General features: G+C 31.2%; 1 protein-coding gene and 1 pseudogene across 1 annotated transcript; both read left to right on the top strand.

The window, feature by feature from the left end:
• Nucleotides 1-1542: 1542 nt before the first annotated feature.
• On the top strand, nucleotides 1543-5169 carry LOC128188619 (uncharacterized). The gene is made up of 7 exons (XM_052859785.1): nucleotides 1543-1720; nucleotides 1950-2002; nucleotides 3396-3557; nucleotides 3784-3834; nucleotides 4133-4196; nucleotides 4291-4322; nucleotides 4447-5169. The coding sequence occupies exons 1-7, from the start codon at nucleotides 1620-1622 to the stop codon at nucleotides 4827-4829; spliced, it is 846 nt and encodes a 281-aa protein (XP_052715745.1). The 5' UTR covers nucleotides 1543-1619; the 3' UTR covers nucleotides 4830-5169.
• A 5593-nt stretch (nucleotides 5170-10762) lies between these two features.
• Nucleotides 10763-18458, top strand: LOC128188618 (uncharacterized; annotated as a pseudogene).

The following is an 18458-nucleotide window of genomic DNA, read 5'->3' as shown; positions in this document are numbered from 1 at the left end:
CTTTTGATTATTCAAAAATGTAAGATTTAAATATTGGAAAACTTTATTTGAGAGAGCTACTTTATTTATATTACAGATTAACCGCAGACGAGGGAAATATCTTCCCCACCAGATGATGGAGGCGACAATTTTTGTATTGTTTTATTTTCCAAATGGTAAAAGAATCTATAAAGATATTTTATAAGAGAAATGATATGATTTATATGTATGATTTTGCTTTCCAATGCAGGTCAGGATGAAGAGAATTTTCAGTCATTTCCAGATGACATGGATTTGTTAAAGTGCAGTCTTTCCCAGTCTTTCCCAGTCTTTCTCCAAACTATCCTTCCAGCATCTGATTCATTCACCAAACCCGACACTTGTTGACACTAGTATCAGCAGCTCCACCTATGTTCAGAGAGTACTAAGAGAGCGTGCTGCAAATACCAACTATGGTGTTTTATCATGTTAAAGAGGTTCATATGCATTATCACTATAACACGCCTCATGATCACTCAAACTGAAGTAATGTATAATAATAAACATACGAAGTTACCAACCTAAAAACTTATTTTTTTATTTTTCAGTTAAAAATGTTCATAATTAATTGCTGCAAGATTAAAAGATCACTGTGTTAAGTTTGTTTTACTATCATTCCTAATATTTAACATTTAGGTCATCTAGGTATTGATTTACAATGAAATGGACGCATAATGTTTAAAAATCTTTTATAACATACGATTATGAACACTACATACTTAAAATATCATTATTTTAATTATAATAATATAACATTTATTTAATGCCCGGGCAGTCAATACCCTAAAACATTTTTCTCTTGGTGCAGGGAACAGCTTAGCATGTTCTATTGCCCTCGGCCGTTGGCTTCTATTAGTAAAACACATTGAGCTATTCCATGCGCCTCGGGAAAAACATTCTGGTCTATTGACTGCCCAGGCATTAAATCATTGTATACAAATATACATTATACAATACCAATGACCAATACAAATATGCAATGTTCCAAAGTTCACGGAAATGTTTATTGGCTAATGTATAAGGCCATGTAGCCATGATATATACAATGATAGCAAATAAAATTGATCAATATGCATTCATCCATTGGTGTTGGGGTGCGACGATAACGTCGCTATTGCGAGAACTGCATAACATCATAACCTCACCATGCATGTGACTATTGCTCTGATGGGCATTCAGGATCCACACCCGTAGCTGCAACATAAATTTAAAACCAAGACACACAAATAATGTTTTTATGACAATAAAATATCAATAGTATACACCATTTAACTTGGTAATGTGATAAATGCGCATATTAAAGACAAGCTAAAATATGCGATATTATTCTATAGTCAACTCTTAATGACGCGACGCTTAAAATTGTCACTATCATGGATGAATTTATAATTAGGACATGATTAGGTACTGCACTTCTACATGAAATATTTTTGATTTTATGCCCAAACTAAGTGCACGAAATTAATAAGGAGGAAATAAACACGTATGTGTTAGTAATATGATGAAGTGAGCAGTCAACGAACCTATGTCTCTGAGTTTATAGGCAACAAAGAGGAAATGCGTCTGTGAAAATTTGACCCTTCTCTCAAAAAAGATTAGTTATGGCATGCCGTTTATTGATATGTTTGTTGCATTTTGTAAGTTTTACCTTGTCCGCAAGCACAGAAATAAGTGGACCTGGAGTTTGTATGCTACCAAATAGGTAAGTTATTGCTTTGATTAATCTGAATACTTTTTGAAATGAATGTCCTTTAAAATTACAAGTGAACAAGTGAAAACATTGCATTTTTGGACGACAAAGTAATTCAATTTGTTAGAAAACATGTAATTGCAGTCCGTTTTCTTATTTTGATGAGATTAGATTAGAAGCTGTTTTCATTTACTTTATATATTTTATTTATGTCGGTAATCTGAAGATACTCTTTTTTCAGCACAATCATTAAGTGTTGTGCAGGATATATGCTCGTAGGAAACATGTGTTTAGGTGAGTAAAATTTGATTTAAGCAAATACCATTTATTAAACATTTATGGTAATCATATAAAGTAAAGTTGACATTATACGTATCAGTATTTATAATTATTATTTTCAAAAATTTAAATAAGATCTTCTGTCTTTTACAGCAGTTAATATTTTTGTCGTAAGATGTTTTTGAGTTTCAACAGCAGTATTGGATAGACTTTGAAACTGATCCATAAAACTTAAATTGAACTATAGATGTTTCATAGGGCATTTAATCATGTATGTATGTAAACGGAAAAGACTGTGGAAAGGAATAGAGAATAATATATTTCTAATACGAAATTGTCTTAAATGTTTGTTAAACGGTCCGTTAAGGAAGGAGTCGATCTCTAGAAAAATACCACACAACTACAAAATTTCTATTCTGTAATATATTTTGTTAAACAGGCAAGATATTGCATTTGTCATTAAAAAAAACGTTAACCCTTCGAACATAACACCACCGTGTCAAAACATTTATCATTCAAATCTCCTTATAACATGTTTTAAATTGCAGGGAAAAAAACACGTTCCATTTTTACACAGCTTCCTATAGCGTGCTATAATAAATCATGTATAAAGTCATTTCAGAAGAAGTTTCAAGGATCAAAAGACCAAAGCTTTGATATATTATAACTCAAAAATATTTTTAAAAAGCAATAAAAGGTGAGATTGTAAAAAGAATGGTTTAGACAATTTATTTCTATAAAAGTTTCTGCTAAACGAATCCGGAGTTGTAGCAAGACGTTTTTCCTGCCCGAAAAAAAGTTAATGTTCCTCCCTGTATGAAAAGAGTAGTCATACTATTTTATATAAAATTTATGATTCTATGCATTTTGGTCTGAAGTTTTATACATGCACATCAATTAATACCTTTAAAATACTTTGTGCGCATTATTTGTCGGCAGCATTTGTTATTTACTGACATTATAAATAATTCATGAACCAAGTCAATTTTATGTTTTTATTTATAAGATATTATCTTGAAACTTTGGTTTCATGTATTGTCCAAGAGAATATATTAACTAAACTATTCCTAAACTATGATATTACTTATAAAACGTTAAATCATTATAGTTTTGGTAAACTATATGCAAAATGTCGCATAAGCGTTAAATATGTACAGCATTTGTAAAACATACAAAGGTGATCAGAAATGTCCATATCCAATTGATTTCCTATAGGCATTTTTCTTGTTATCATCAAGAATTTATATCCCATTCTCTTTAAAAGATTTAAAAACGTCCTTTATTCTTACCACAATCTTTTAACGTGTTACACACATCCACTTATTCTTCATGGCCTTTTTAAAAAAATGTCACTAATTAAATATAAAAAATCATAATTCAATTAAAACGCCTATATAAACTCTTGTAGAATGTAACCCTGGCTACACCGGTGGGAACTGTTCATCGACCTGTCCATCCGGGTACTTTGGACGTCAATGTAATGAACGATGCCGCTGCTCCCAGGATGAGTATTGTGATCCAGCAAGAGGATGTCTGTGTAACTCAACCAGTGATTACTGTAGAGAACAAGGTAGATCATAAACATACTTTTCCATTGAATGAGAAATTGTTCTTTTTTATTGAGGAGTTGCTTTGACACATTAACACTATAAATATTGTATAAAACGTACATACTGTCTCTTATTCTTGTTTCTTTATGGTAGAAAAATATATTTATTTATTTATACTAAGGTAATGGGCAAAAATTCTGAACTTGTTAATAAAATATGTACCTTGTCTTCTATTGGTATTCTCAGAATTGACGACAGGATTTGCCAACAATTCAACAGCAAATCAGTCGCATATAAGTGAGTGTATACAAAATATCACATTTTATTGCTCTGATCACGAGAAACGTTTTGAAATATATTTACTCTAAAGAATTTTAATGTTTACTACCTTTTAATAACTTGATTATTGATAAAAGAATGTGATTCTTGAAAGTATAGGTGGGTTAGTTTTATTATTTAATAGTGGCCAAATGTATCAATATGATGGCAATTTGAAAGAAATAAAGCACATACAACCATCAATTTAGAGATTTACCGTTATCAATGATTTTAAAATTTAAACCTAAGTATTATATAGAAAGAAAATTCTTTGTAGATAACATTCTCTCGTCGTTGGTACTTGCCATAACCGTTCTGGTCATCGGTATTATTTGCATCAGGTATGGAAATTAATAGTTTAGGTAGCTATACAACTGATAATCATTTTTATTTTCAAATATGAGCAATGTACATTCTGTATTTTCTGCTTTTCAGAATGCTGTACTCAAAGATAATGAAAAGAAAAGGTAAAATGTTGTGATTACTGTAAAAAGTCTAGTTTTTAAAATTCTCTCTAATTTTTTTTCATTCATTGATACTTGTATGATGTCAAAAACTGTAGTAACGATGACGATTTCTATAACTCTTTAGATTTACACTCCGTGCAGAATGTGACAACCACAGACAAGTCGGCACTATGTGTAGACCTACACCAGAATGCCTCCCCTCAACAAATCGTGGAGAGTATCGATAAAAACTGCAATCCACTGAGCACCGTCAGTCAAAGAGTCGATGAAGAGATGAGCAATTCAAAACAAAGGCAACAAAACAATGGTTGTAAAACTTTGATGTTTAGATTTCCTAAGTCGGTGACTGATGCAGCTTCTCGGCGACAAAAAATGCAATCAAAACATTTGGTATCCCAAGTACCAGCTAACGATAAAGAATTATATGCGAATTACGTTGATTTGACTTTTACAAACAAATCTTTCAGACCTGACAGTCCGATGGACAAAATGGACTCATGTGTGTAAAATTATCCACAATAAGTGTAATATAGATTGGACGTCATAAGAGGCAGTTTTCATGAAATACCAAATAAATTTCAATTTTAATAAGACATTAACTGTACATATATATTTTGATTAATTCAATAATAGATGCATCATTTTATTTACGTTAAAATTATTTAATAGTTAAAATTCTACGTCTTGTCTTGCTTATTTAAAATAGTAACAGAGTCAGATTGCTCAACATTTGCTCCAGTAACCAAGCATTGATGTTACACAGAAAAACGACTGAATCATTTGATTGCAGCGAGATAATGAAACTTTTACTACTTTTATTTTAAAAAAACTGACAGTTTTGTCAAAATAGTTTTTTTTATATGTCGAATCATTAATAGGAGTATGTCCGGTTGTACACGTACTGAGGGAAATACGCTTTTCAAAAATTTTAACAGCTGGCATTTGTAACTGGAACTTGTTTATTTCAGGCAAAAAAGGTATGAGTGGCCTCATAAGTCAACCATGGCAATAAACACAATAAAATCAACCACTTGTGAATATCAAATCCAGTAATACGTTTTTAACAGTGTGACATGCTAATTATAAAGTTAAATCTTGCTTCGATCACATGTGACATTTATTCTCGTTAACATGTTATACTATCCCATTTATCGACGCTTTTTGTATTAAAACATTTATATTATCTTCAATTTTTGGGTTACCTGCAAGTGACTTATATTCTCTCTCTCTCTCTCTTTCTCTCTCTCTCTCTCTCATATTCTTTCTCTCTCTCTCTCAATATATATGTACCTTTTTAACAGTTAATTGCATGTATTTCATAACAGTTTTCAATTTATAAAAATATTCAACTATTTATTTCAGTTATATTAGATACTTATAATTCTAAAAAAAATTATTTAAATCAGATGGTACATATATACAATGTAGTTCGACCACATTATATGAAGGAAAGGTTGTGAAAAGACCGAAGTTCTCAACTGTGAAGCCATGCTAAACTACACTCTAAAAGCAATTACACAATTCATGTACACAAACTTCCTTTTGTATATTACATATGTTTGTTCATACCATGACCATAACCGCTGGGGCCAGGAAGCAATGCACATAAAATAAACTTAATTTTCTGGGTAAAAAAAATTATGCTAGAAACGGTTACTTTTTTGTGGAAGCTAATGTTTAATATTGTTTTCAGTTATTAGCCTTAGTTGAACCGATGGCCTGGCCTGTTGCAACCACTATTGTAAAAAAACCACTATTGAAATAAATTATTTTAATGATGGTTGGAAATGTATTTCAATAGAAGAATCACTTTGCAAACACTATTGAAATGTTACATGATAAACATGTGCGTGATCAAGTCCAAGACTAGAATATTTATATATTGTCACAAAAACATCAACGCTCATTTTGATATACCAGCCAACCTTAATGTATTCCAATATTTAATTCTGATAAAAGGGGTTGTGACAAACCAAAATTCCATGCACATTTTTTTAAGCATTTCAGATACTTGTGTGCCTCCTATTTCAAGATGTTAGAATACATTTCCAAAAGTACCATTCATAAGGAAAATGTATGCTGAAGACATTATAAAACACTTTACTTGTATACCCGATATTTTGAAATGATGGCCAAAGTAGGTACACGAAAATGGTAATGACGAAATAATCAAATATATGGTAGTAACACTATTAGATGAGCAATCAAAATCTGAAAACTATGAGTCTTTCGCTATGAGCAACACAAATGAAAACGTCAGTCAGAGTTTTGTTGGTATCTTTGTTTTAAGCTTAGTAGAAAGTTCTGTTCCATTTGTTTGTTTGATAAAACAGCCAAAATTTACAATGATGCATCAATTATTGTGTGTTTTTTACTTAAGCTTTTGAATGCTTGACTTGTTAGTGGAAAAACAATACTATAAAGATACATGAATTAAAGTACTCACATTCAATGTACATGTATAATGTTTTTTAAGCGCCGCCATGGCATTATTTAATTCGAATGTATAGGATTTACTGATGTGTTTTATGTTAAAGTTGAACACTATTCGTCATAATCCACTTTTCTTAAGAGCAATCGCCTTATAAATCATTCTATTTTCTAAATACCGATTGAGAAGATGTGAAAGTAATACAATGTGTTGCAGTATCTTAAACAATAAAAAATGACAATAACAAACTGTCAAGTATCTCAAAAATTCATAAAACGAAATACAAATCCAAAGCAGAGCAACACGGACCTCTATAGAGGTAGAATCGGGTGCCATTGAGGAATGACTCTGCTGACCGGTCACACCAACTGTGTGCTTTTTGTCGTCATCGGGAAAAAAAACCGGAAAAGTCCGTAGCCAATAAGGTGATTAATTATGGTCTAACAATTAGTATGAAAAGCGTCACTCAGACGACCAGTAGAAAATTGTTTTTGCTGACAAGGTCGTTGTATCGACCATAGAAGTTACGAAAAGATTATGTATAGAATAATTTAATGAATACGTAATATACTAATTAAGTGGAGATCATGTGCATTTTAGCTAAAGCTTATTTCTTTAAAATTATTGTTGAAGAAAGACAACTTTTAATTTAGCCACTTTTAAGAGTTCACTTCTTAGGCTGAAATAAGTTATCAATTTGAATTTTAATTTAGATAGTTTCATATGTCCATTTGAAATTAAAATGTGTGACCTAAGGAGGAATTATATCTTTGGATTAAGGTGGGGATCTCAATGGTTTTTATGATATTTGTTAATTTCAGGAAGAGCACTTGGGATCATGATCTACATATATACCATCTGAAATGTCTTGAACAAAGAAACAATAATATATAATATGTACATGATATATGATTCAATTTAAGAACCCAGATTAAGATCAATCATCTATGTTTTGTAATACTTCCTATGTACATATACATGTATTAGTTTGTGTTTTGTTCTATGCTATTCATGTTCATGACTGTAGTATGGCTTAGTCTTATTTTAAAATACATTAAAAAATTGTCAAATATATGACTTGGAACCCCCACCCCCAAACAAACTCAAATATAAACTATTCTCCCCCCTCCTTTATTGTCGAATGATCTATTAAAATCAAAATATAATTTGGGTGTCTAAAAACTTTTATAAACTGGTAAAAAATGTTATTCTTAAAAAAATTACATTACATCTTGTATATTTGACAAATGATCTATTGAAATATGATCAGAGGTCATATTTCTACCTTGGGATCAATAACTAGTATTGGCATTGACAAATTAGAATTAATAACAATAAATGATTCAAATTATAAATGTTTATACTCCACACTCATCCCCCCCGCCCCCAATCTATCCTGGTTCTAAAGATTCAGTCTTCATACAGGACCTATACATTCTTACATGTTTACAGTAGCAAATTTTAAATCATTTCTTGATTGCTTTTTCTCTCCTGATGCACATTAACATTTTGGAAATTGCTTCATTCAGTTTTTTAGATTTATAAACAAAATGTTATATGCATGTGTATTCGCCTATTTGGGGTAATTGTAAAGTTTCCTAAATAAATCCGTGTCATCATTAGGCTAGGAATTACCCACATGGATCAAACACTAGTATATATGAATAAGATTAAATTCTTTATTATTTCTAGTTCTTAAATGTCAGAGTGTCTCCAAGGGGGCATAATCGATATACAATTTTACGCGCAATGACACAAAGAGCAAGAATAAATTATATGGTTTAGGGAATAATATACAGTGAATCATCATTTCCTATTTCATAAAGGCGGGGGGGGGGGGGGTGTTAAAGACAACACCTGGGGGTCATTAATATACTTTACACCATATGATGCATCATAATGACATTAGAAGATATTTTGTATTTTCCTGTTTCGTGGGGTCAGAACAGTCCAATAAGGTCATGACCTACATTGTATTTGATGCATTATAATACATTAAGAAAGAAATACTCCTTCCATCCTATCACAACTTATATAAAAATGATAAGTGTCTACACTTACTTACTGTGATGTAATACACAAATTTAATACGAAATTGTTTATACAGGGTCAATATGGGGTCAACTAAATAGTGCAAGTCTGACAAATTAAAAAAATAACTTTTGCAATTAAAATGACAGAAACTTTACAAATGCGATAAGATAGGTAACGATGATAAGCTTATTCAAATATTAAAAGATGATGATACAGTATGCTGTCAAAGGGAGATCACATTTAGAAAGTGAACGTAGAACTTACGTATGCTGGCATCCCATTATAGTGTGCTACTGCTACTACATGTATTATGCTTACCTATTTTGATCAACATCATAATGATAATCCAGTTAAAACACAATAATGAATTCCTTAATCTGATCTTAACTAATCCTCTTCTGCATTTGGAAAACACATACATGTATGTATACACGTGAACCCATCTAATCGAAGAGCTGGGTAAAACTAGTACCCGCTAATGAGACCTGCAGACCTGTGTTGTGTACGCAACTTCAGACAAAGATCAGTTATTTATAACATGCATGTATTTTCATGACCTATTCTTCAAATCCACTTGCACTATTTTGTTAGGTAAATAACAGCTTTAAGGTGGTGCAGGACACCTGCATATTTGTGATGTATACTTCCTATTGAGATAAACAATAAAGTATATTAAATATCAATTAAATATTTACCCACCAAATAATGTTACCTAACATTGAAGCGCAATGGGTTAGAGCGTTTACATGTCTGTAAGAGCATTGGGGTCCAATGTGTATTTTTGGTAATTTTACTATTGATATAAATGAATTTTCATGAGGGGAGGGGGGGGGGGGTCTGGACCCCTCACTCCCACCCCTTCTCTAAATCTGTGCATCCGATGATGTACATGTAGGCACACAGAAGCAAATCTAAAACCGGCAACCGCCACGGGGACGGGGCATAATTTAATTTTTAATTTTGTTTGTAATAATTATATAGACCATTATTCTTTCTATGACATGAAATGTTAAGATCATTGATTAATTGAAAATTCACTGCAAACAGTTCAACCCCAAATTGCACATAAAGTGCTCATGTGTATTGTCACGTACTATCATGGGAAGGGATCTCATCCTTCAGTTATAAAAATTATAATTTTTAAATGTATTACCGGAGCTTGCATGTGGCCTTCATTTTTAATTAAACTGGTACAAAACAGTGTCATTTGGGGGCAAACACTTGGTGCGGGTATTACTGTCAAATGACAGCATCTAGTTTTTAATGTAAACCTCTGGGGTATCAATAAACAGAAAATAGAATCTTTTTCTCTCAAAACAGATTTTTTCAAAATGACCTTTTTTGAATTGGTGTACAGCGATAAATTATTGGGGTGTTTTCGTTCATAGTTACCACAAACATTTCGGTCATAAAGACGTGATATTTTTGAAATTAGGGAGCTTTCCAGTTTTACAAAGATATACATCGGGAAGAGCATTTTAAAAAAATTAACTTTTTTATGGTCAGAGAGAGGGAAAAATAACCAACCAATAACCAACCACTATTTAAATAGAGGCAATTATGAATTCCTAGGAAATATGTTAATTTGTTGATTATAATTACAATGTAACCAAACTATCTTTGAGTTTTGACCCCTTTGGATCACATGAAATACAAACTTTCAAAACGGTCAAAAGTTTTGTAATATTTTTATATTTTTATTATTAACTTAAAGTTTGAAATATATGTGCTAATTGTTTGAATAGAAGTACTGATATATACTCAACACTAAAAGTATATTAGGAATATTTAAATCAACTTGCTATTGCGGAAATGGTTAAATTATTTTTTATTTCATTATATATATCCCCATATATTTATGATTATGGGAACAAACCAGGAAAGCATTTAAACTAATATATCGAATGCAAAATTCAGCTGTTAATTATTACGTGTATATTTCATAATATTGAGTTCCTTTAAATGAAGTTTAACAATGATTCATAAGCCATGGATTATCGTTCTATGCTGTTTAAACATTTTTCCCGGTGCTTGCAAAACCGCTTCTAATACAGGTCTTTGTAATCTTCCAAATAGGTAAGGAATAGAATAATCTTAAAGACAGAGGAGAACTGGAACCTGGAATAGGTTTTAGCATATAATGTTTAAATGTTGACACTATACATTTATTGCATGATGGTGAGCGAAATTAGAAGATTTATTCCCCAAAGAAAAATCATATTATGAATATGATGAATGATTAAAAATATGATTTTTCTTGGGGAATGAATCTTCATATTTCCCGAACTTTCACGCAATAAAAGATTTATTATACGGAACAGCATATGATTTTACAAAATTTGTCGAAAGCAATAATGTCGTGATTGTCTTGGGTTTTTTTTTTTGCCTGTTTTCTTTCATGAATTCATTCGAATCAAATGTAGTAAAATTGCTTTTTAGGCATAAAGAGAATTTAAATGAATGAATAATTTAAGTTTAATCAAATTTGTCAACATCGTATACTCATACTGGCATTTTTATACTTTTGGAATGAAAAAACCTGAGATTACCGATAAGGTGAGAACGATATTTTTTCCCGGGAGACACGACGTTTTGTTCGCCCTGTCACATGACTCTCTAGACCAATCAGATGACGCTTTATATAGAAAAATCAAATTAAGATATAATTAATCTTTTTGAAAACCACTTCATTTTCTCTGTCTTTCCTTTAGAACACAAAACCAATTCATATAATGTTATATTTTTGAAATACGATTTAAGAGTATTTAGATCTTTTATCATTGATCAATTTACATCTCACCTTATAAAATAAAAATTCTTATTAGACTAATTTTTTTATAAACTTAATTTTTCAGTTCTTCAATTAGATGTTGAGCAGGGTTTTACCTAAGTGAAAACAAATGTAAAGGTGTGTATTACCTTATATATTTATGTTTATACTTGTATTTGACGGGTCCTGATTTTATTTGTGGGGGGGTTGTTTTTTTTTTTATTTATTTTTTTAGTTTTTGTGGGGGTTTTTTGTAAATGAGATATTGATAGTATATATCAACGTTCACTTTATAATAATATTAAGTCTTGTGTTTTATTAGATGGTAAGTTATCAGATTTTTTTTGTGAATAATCTTGGTGTTTTACAAGGGGAAATAATTTCCCCTCTCCTTTTTTCCCTTTATGTCCATGATTGCGAAATGGAATTTTTAAGCAATGGAAATACTCCAATTGAATTACAAGAGCTATCCTTATTTTTACTGATGTACGCAGACGACATGGTTATTTTTGCTCAGTCTGTTGCTGACTTACAGTCAATGTTGAATACTTTAGAAAATTATACAGAGAAATGGTCGTTAACGGTTAATGTAAACAAAACAAAAATAATGGTTTTTAGAAATGGGGGAATTTTGCGAACAGAAGATGTGTGGTTTTATAAGTGTGAACAAATTGAAGTAGTGAACAGTTTTTGTTATCTAGGACTTTTGTTGAATTACAATGGCAAATTTCATGTTACGCAGAAACAATTGTCATTACAATGTATTAAGGCGCTTTTTGCACTGAAAAGGAAATGTTGTAATATGAGTCTTAATTTTACTACGCCTTTGTCCCTTTTTGACACTTATGTAGGAAGCATTGCTTACTACGGTTGTGAAGTCTTGGGCTTTCATTCTGCCCCAGATATAGAAAAAATTCATCTTAATTATTGTAAAAACATACTTAATGTTAAAAGGGGCACATCTAATGCAGTTATTTATTGTGAATTGGGCAGAATGCCTCTGCAATGTATCAGAAAAATACGTATTTTAAGATACTGGATGAAACTTTTATCATCAAGAAATTGCATTTTAAATTCATGTTATGTTAATATGTATAATGAAACTTTAGGTAAAAACAAATGTAAAAACTGGGCTGCAGAGATCAAGAATATGTTAACAAGTATTGGGCTAATGAACTTATGGGAAAACCAATTTTTTGAAAAGCCAGAAATTATTTTAACGATCGCCAAGCAACGTATTTTTGATAATTTTAAACAGTCTTAACTAACTGACATAAATGCCTCTTCCAAATGTACAATCTATAGATATCTAGTTGATCATTGTACCTTGCAGTCATATCTAACAAAAAGAATTCCTTTACAATATAAGAAACTTATATGTAAATTAAGATTATCATCCCATTGTCTTACCATCGAAACTGGCAGATATAACAATGTTCCATTACAAAGACGTTTATGTCCTCTATGTACTTTAGATATAGAAGATGAATATCATTTTATATTGAAATGTCCCTATTACTGTAACTTAAGAGAAAAATTCCTTAAGAAGTTTTATTATATTAAACCCTCTGTCTTTAAATTAATTCTATTATTGTCAACACAAAATGTAAAGGATTTGTGCAATTTAGGTAAATATATTAAGAATGCTTTTGTAATCAGAAAACTTCATGTATAAACTTGCCTTTTTCAAGTGACCAGTATATGTATTATAACATGTGTATATTAATTGTATATGTCTATGAGCTGTACAGCTGTTGACTAATAAACAATACAATATATTGTAAATGAGACTTCACCAAAAGTTTATTTGGTACTAAAAAGCAGTCGTCTTAAAAGGGAAAGTTTAATAATGAACTGGTTCAACTGTTAGATTTACCACAAATACTTGATAGCAAAACCATTCTATTGTGACCTTCTCAAATTTCATTTAGAATCTGCGCAACATGCAATAAAATAATATATATGAGAGAGAGAGAGAGAGAGAGAGAGAGAGCATACTATAGTTGAGTTCTATAGATTTGACACATTTGTGTATACATTTTATAAAAAAAAAATTCGAAAAGTCAAAACTCCCCCCAAAAAATTCATTCTGAGTTTAGGCCCTTTTGCTCTTAATACATTTTAATAAAATCTGCATGTGTATGTATAAATAGATAATAAGATGACATTTTTGAGAGGAATTTTTAAACGTCAAATATGTTTGGTAAGCTAGTTTTTTCTTACTGTATTTTCAGCTGAAATAGTTTTTTTTACGTTATCGTTCCTCATCATGTTTGGAAAAAATTTTAACTTCGCATACAAGACCAAGTACTGTGTTCTTTTAAAAAAAAATTTAAAGAAGAAGGTGTTCAGGGGGAACATACCCAAAAATGTTGAACAACAATTTTAAAAAAATACTTACCTGATTTTGCTTATCTTTTTGGGAATTTTTCTAACCCATGTACACATTTATATGCCTTTTTTAATGTATAACAATTTACATACGTCACATCAAAAGAGGGGCCAGGTTCCTTTCACAAATACTTTTATATGTTGATATGAAATTTAAGAATGCATTTGACTTGAAAATAATGTTCAATTTTGGGGAAAAATCAACATTTCAAAATGTATTGCTTTTCATAAAAACAAAAGTTCCTGATATGTTCGTACTTGGGACCTGGTGGCTAGTAGACCAAAGTTATACCCTCTGCACTACAAAAAAAGACACCAAATTTCGTTGACTTAACGGTTTCACAATCAGATCAAATCGCCATGTTGTGACATACTGTCTTAAAAACTTAAAGTCACAGGGTGTCGAGGACCCTTAACTTTTAATGTGAAAATATTTTGTGAGATGGCATAATAGTGTGCAGGGCTACTCGTTTACATTTTTACTTTCCTTCTCCTTGTCCAGACTTAGAGTTTATAGCTATAGACACGTAACAGTTTCTGCCCCGTTGGTCATTAAATTCTAAATTGTGAAAAAATGCACTACTTGCATCATTCATGAGAGTTCCATTAAATCAATGAATATGAATGAATTATTTTTATGTTGATACTGCTATATATGTCATAACTTTGGTGTCTCACATGATTCAATACTAATAAGTGTCCTCAATTGATCACATAATACATCAGTCAAAGAGTTTTACAGTAACAATGTGTGAAAACACTTTATCTATTTGAAATATAACTATACATTTTCCTTTCTGAGCCTTATAACAGTTTATAGTAAGATAAAAGAAATATGCTTGTAGAGTGTGACCTAGGCTTCTTTGGTGAGAACTGCTTCTCAACCTTTCCACCTGGAAACTTTGGACTTAAATGCAGAGAACCTTGTAACTGCTCCCCAGATAAGTACTGTGACCCAATAAGAGGATGCGTGTGTAACACAACCAGTGTTAACTGCACATATCCAGGTATACTTCATTCTTATAATACGAATGAAAAAGAAACACAAAGTATATTATTGACACAAAAATGCGTTCATTTTTCTTGATTTTAATTTTAATTATTGTTTACAGAGCATGAATCGACGCAGGAAATGACAATAAATCCGACCACTATGCAGCCTGTTGAACGTAAGCATTATTTACACGATAATATCCATCGAACGTTGTTGTTGAAGGTATGAACGTATTGAGCATTAAAGAAAAAATACATAACTTCCATTAGACAGTATGAAACACTAAAGAAAACATTTTTCTGTTAATATTAATATAACTTAATTTATTACTTTAACAAGTGAGCGAAAATTTGTAAATGGTCGTTCTTGTAAATCTAGATATAACGCACAACTTAGTGATATTACAGCTACTTGTAAGTCTGAGGTCATCCAATAAAGGTTCAAGGAGTTCTAGGAGTTCGTGCTCTAATTGAAGTTTCTATTGATCACACGGTTGTCAACGTCAAACGTTTAAAACAAGTTTATGTACCTAATAGGCAGTCTGATAATAATGACCTCTATATAAGTGTAACATTATTCAACAATATCAGACCATTTTTATAAGGATATCTCTTGAAATCACACTTTTTAAGGTAGATCAACAGAAAACAAGGAAACATAAAGGTGTTCCTCAAAGTACGATTCATAAGTTTGTCTTGTACATTTATGTAAGAAAATACTACGCAGTTAACTGGTAAATACCAAATTCTATTCGTATAGTTATGCATTTAGAAAGTATCTAAAACGTATGACTTTCATTAGCAAAGATTTGATGACAGAAAAGCAGCACTAATAATCTTTATTCATATCAAAAGATATTCAGTATCATATTTATTTTCAAATTCCTTGAGTCTCCTTTATGATTATGATAAAATGAATACTATTCATTAAAAACAAACCACTTCCTCCAAAGTATATTGTTTTGTCCTTAGTGTCATTTTTAAATATCAAAATAGATTCGTTAAATGTATATTTGACACTGCAAAATGTTTATGTAGTTTATGCCAGTCATAAGTTCGATAAACTTCATTGTGCGGGCGCTGAAGAGATATAATAATGTAAACCCCAAGCGTGGGTATTGTGTGTAATAAGTTATATCAGATATTTTGATACAATTTTCAAAATTTATGATAGTTGATTAGAATATATTATGCAATAAAGAATAATTGCATGACTTTAACCGTATATGTTCTGTTCAAAGTTATTACAGGTCTCCTTTGATAAAGATTAACTTAATAAGAACGGAAGTATGCGTGATTTGTTGCATCTATCAGATATATCATAGTTTGTCTTTGCTTAGCTGGATGAAAGAGACCAATCCGGCAAAGGCTTTGCCGCTTGTATCGCATCTCTGTGCATGGTCCCTGACCTTTCAAATTTATGGTGCTCTTTCATGTGTACCCGCCTGTCTTCTCCTGGGTGCACTGGCATTCCTTTACCTGCCCTCCGAAGCACGATTTTAAGCAAAATATGTTAAATATTCTTTTTGAAGCAAATGGAGGTTTTAAAAAGGATAAATTGGATAACAAGTATAATGTACTAAAGATCCTACGAAAAATGTTCCAATTAAAACAACGTATGATCCCTCGAGTCATAGGTACTCATTTAAATAAGATTGTATTACGGTATGGAAATGCTTGGTCAGATTTGACATTGTTGTTTAGGTAACCAATACATGCCAGTGGTTCCCCTTTTTATTAATCGTGTTAATAAAATAATAAAAGCGTAGTCTTGATAATTTTAATATATGTTGTTGGTGTTTCAAAACAAAACTGCTGTTAAAATGTTCTCAAAACACAGATATAATTATAAAGGCTGGAGGGTCAACCAATTCAACATCATATTTACAATGACATTTTAAAAGTTATATTTTGGGTCATAAACTATTATTTAGTGAAGAAAAAAGTACAAAGAAATCAGTTTTAGAATTGGACAACTCTATCTTTATATAGAGCTATTCATCTAAAGGAGATTAATAAAGTCTAAATATGGCCAAGAAAGGTAAGTCCTCATAACAAAAACAACGAAATAGTATTTCTTAATTGCAGATCGAATTATGCTAAAATTGTATTTTAAATACGAGATTATCATGTTGTATTTTGACTTTATCCAAAAGCAGAGACTTTTTTTAACATGATTGTTTAACTTTTATTTTTCAAATAGATTTATTTTAATTGCCATCATGGATAATACAAAAGATGGTGTTAAATTATATATTGTAAACTCATTAAAAACTTTACTAAGGCATAGTTTGGGTGGCCTTTTTCCTTGATTACTGTTTTCTTAATATTCAAACACTAGCTGCTGATGGTATTTCAGGAATTCTACTAGCGGTCCCTTTTTTGATAGCCGTCATCGCCTGTCTGATCTTCGGCACAATCTGTATCAGGTAAACTTACTCAATATAAAAGACCATTTTCAAAACATCACATGTATATTTGAATTGTAATCATCGGGAAATGAATTTATTTTATAACCGGTACATGTTGTGTCTTTTAAGAATACGATATTCACAAATGATGAAGAGAAAAAAAGGTAACTATAAACACAATGATATCAGTGGCATATAAAGTATGAATGGTAAATTTGATAACATAATTTTTTAATATACAAAGTCTCAAATGATTGCAAAGTATGTCATTTCTTATCAAACTGTCTTCTTTTAATATGTAGATCTATTTTCCATGCAAAATAAGGCCGACTTTACGGTCAGAAACCATCCTTCAGAAACAGAAGAGCAAAATCCGAACGACGAAATTTACGACCATGTAAACCTTAGAGTGCATCATTCCAACCACTCTATCTATAACACAGGCGATACAGCAGTTGTCAGGGACTCGGCATTAAGTTTTGTGTTGACTACTGCTGTCCCTTTACAGCAGTCCCAAAGTGTGGAAAGTATTCAAAACAAATGGCGTCTACACGACGACCGGTTTGGTGAAAGTACTTTGGACGAAGCTTACCTAAAAACTGTTGACAACAAGACAACGGATCGACAAGCAGATATATATTCAACACCATGCAAAAGCATGACAAAGAAACAAATCTCTTGCTTTTCAGAACAAGGACAACAAAGAAATGGCAATGAAACTGTGACATTTGAGTATCCAAACTCGATTATTGATACAATTGTTCACGACACAGAATCACAAACAAAACCAATTTCCTCTCTAAAGTGGACACAAGAGGAAGAAATATATGCAAACGATGAAGTTGTACCTTATGCTAAAAATTCTATAGAACTAAATAGTCCATTGGAAAGCTACGACTCTGGTGAATACTTTGATGTCAGTTATGAAGGAGGCGTAATTACACAAAAGTGAAAAGTGTGACCTTGTTTGTCCAAACCTGGTCCCGAAAATTTAGATTGGATCAACTTACTGCAATATAGTTTTTATTGTATATAACTACTTTTGAAACTGCAAAGAACTGCTTTTGATTAGATATGTTTTAATTCATATTTTAGATTATTTCTAC

The sequence above is a fragment of the Crassostrea angulata genome, chromosome 6, assembly GCF_025612915.1.
Source record: "Crassostrea angulata isolate pt1a10 chromosome 6, ASM2561291v2, whole genome shotgun sequence".
Taxonomy (NCBI): Eukaryota; Metazoa; Mollusca; class Bivalvia; order Ostreida; family Ostreidae; genus Magallana; species Magallana angulata.
The sequence above is the reverse complement of the archived record's forward strand: the minus strand, read 5'-3'. Positions and strand labels throughout refer to the sequence as shown.

What these genes read in the sequence shown, in the direction of transcription:
- LOC128188619 (XM_052859785.1), top strand. Translation starts at nt 1,620, where the DNA reads ATGGCATGCCGTTTATTGATATGTTTGTTGCATTTTGTAAGTTTTACC. An exon ending in AGCAAATCAGTCGCATATAA is followed by an intron (nt 3,835 to 4,132) that starts GTGAGTGTATAC and finishes AATTCTTTGTAG; the next exon opens with ATAACATTCTCTCGTCGTTG. An exon ending in ATCGGTATTATTTGCATCAG is followed by an intron (nt 4,197 to 4,290) that starts GTATGGAAATTA and finishes TCTGCTTTTCAG; the next exon opens with AATGCTGTACTCAAAGATAA.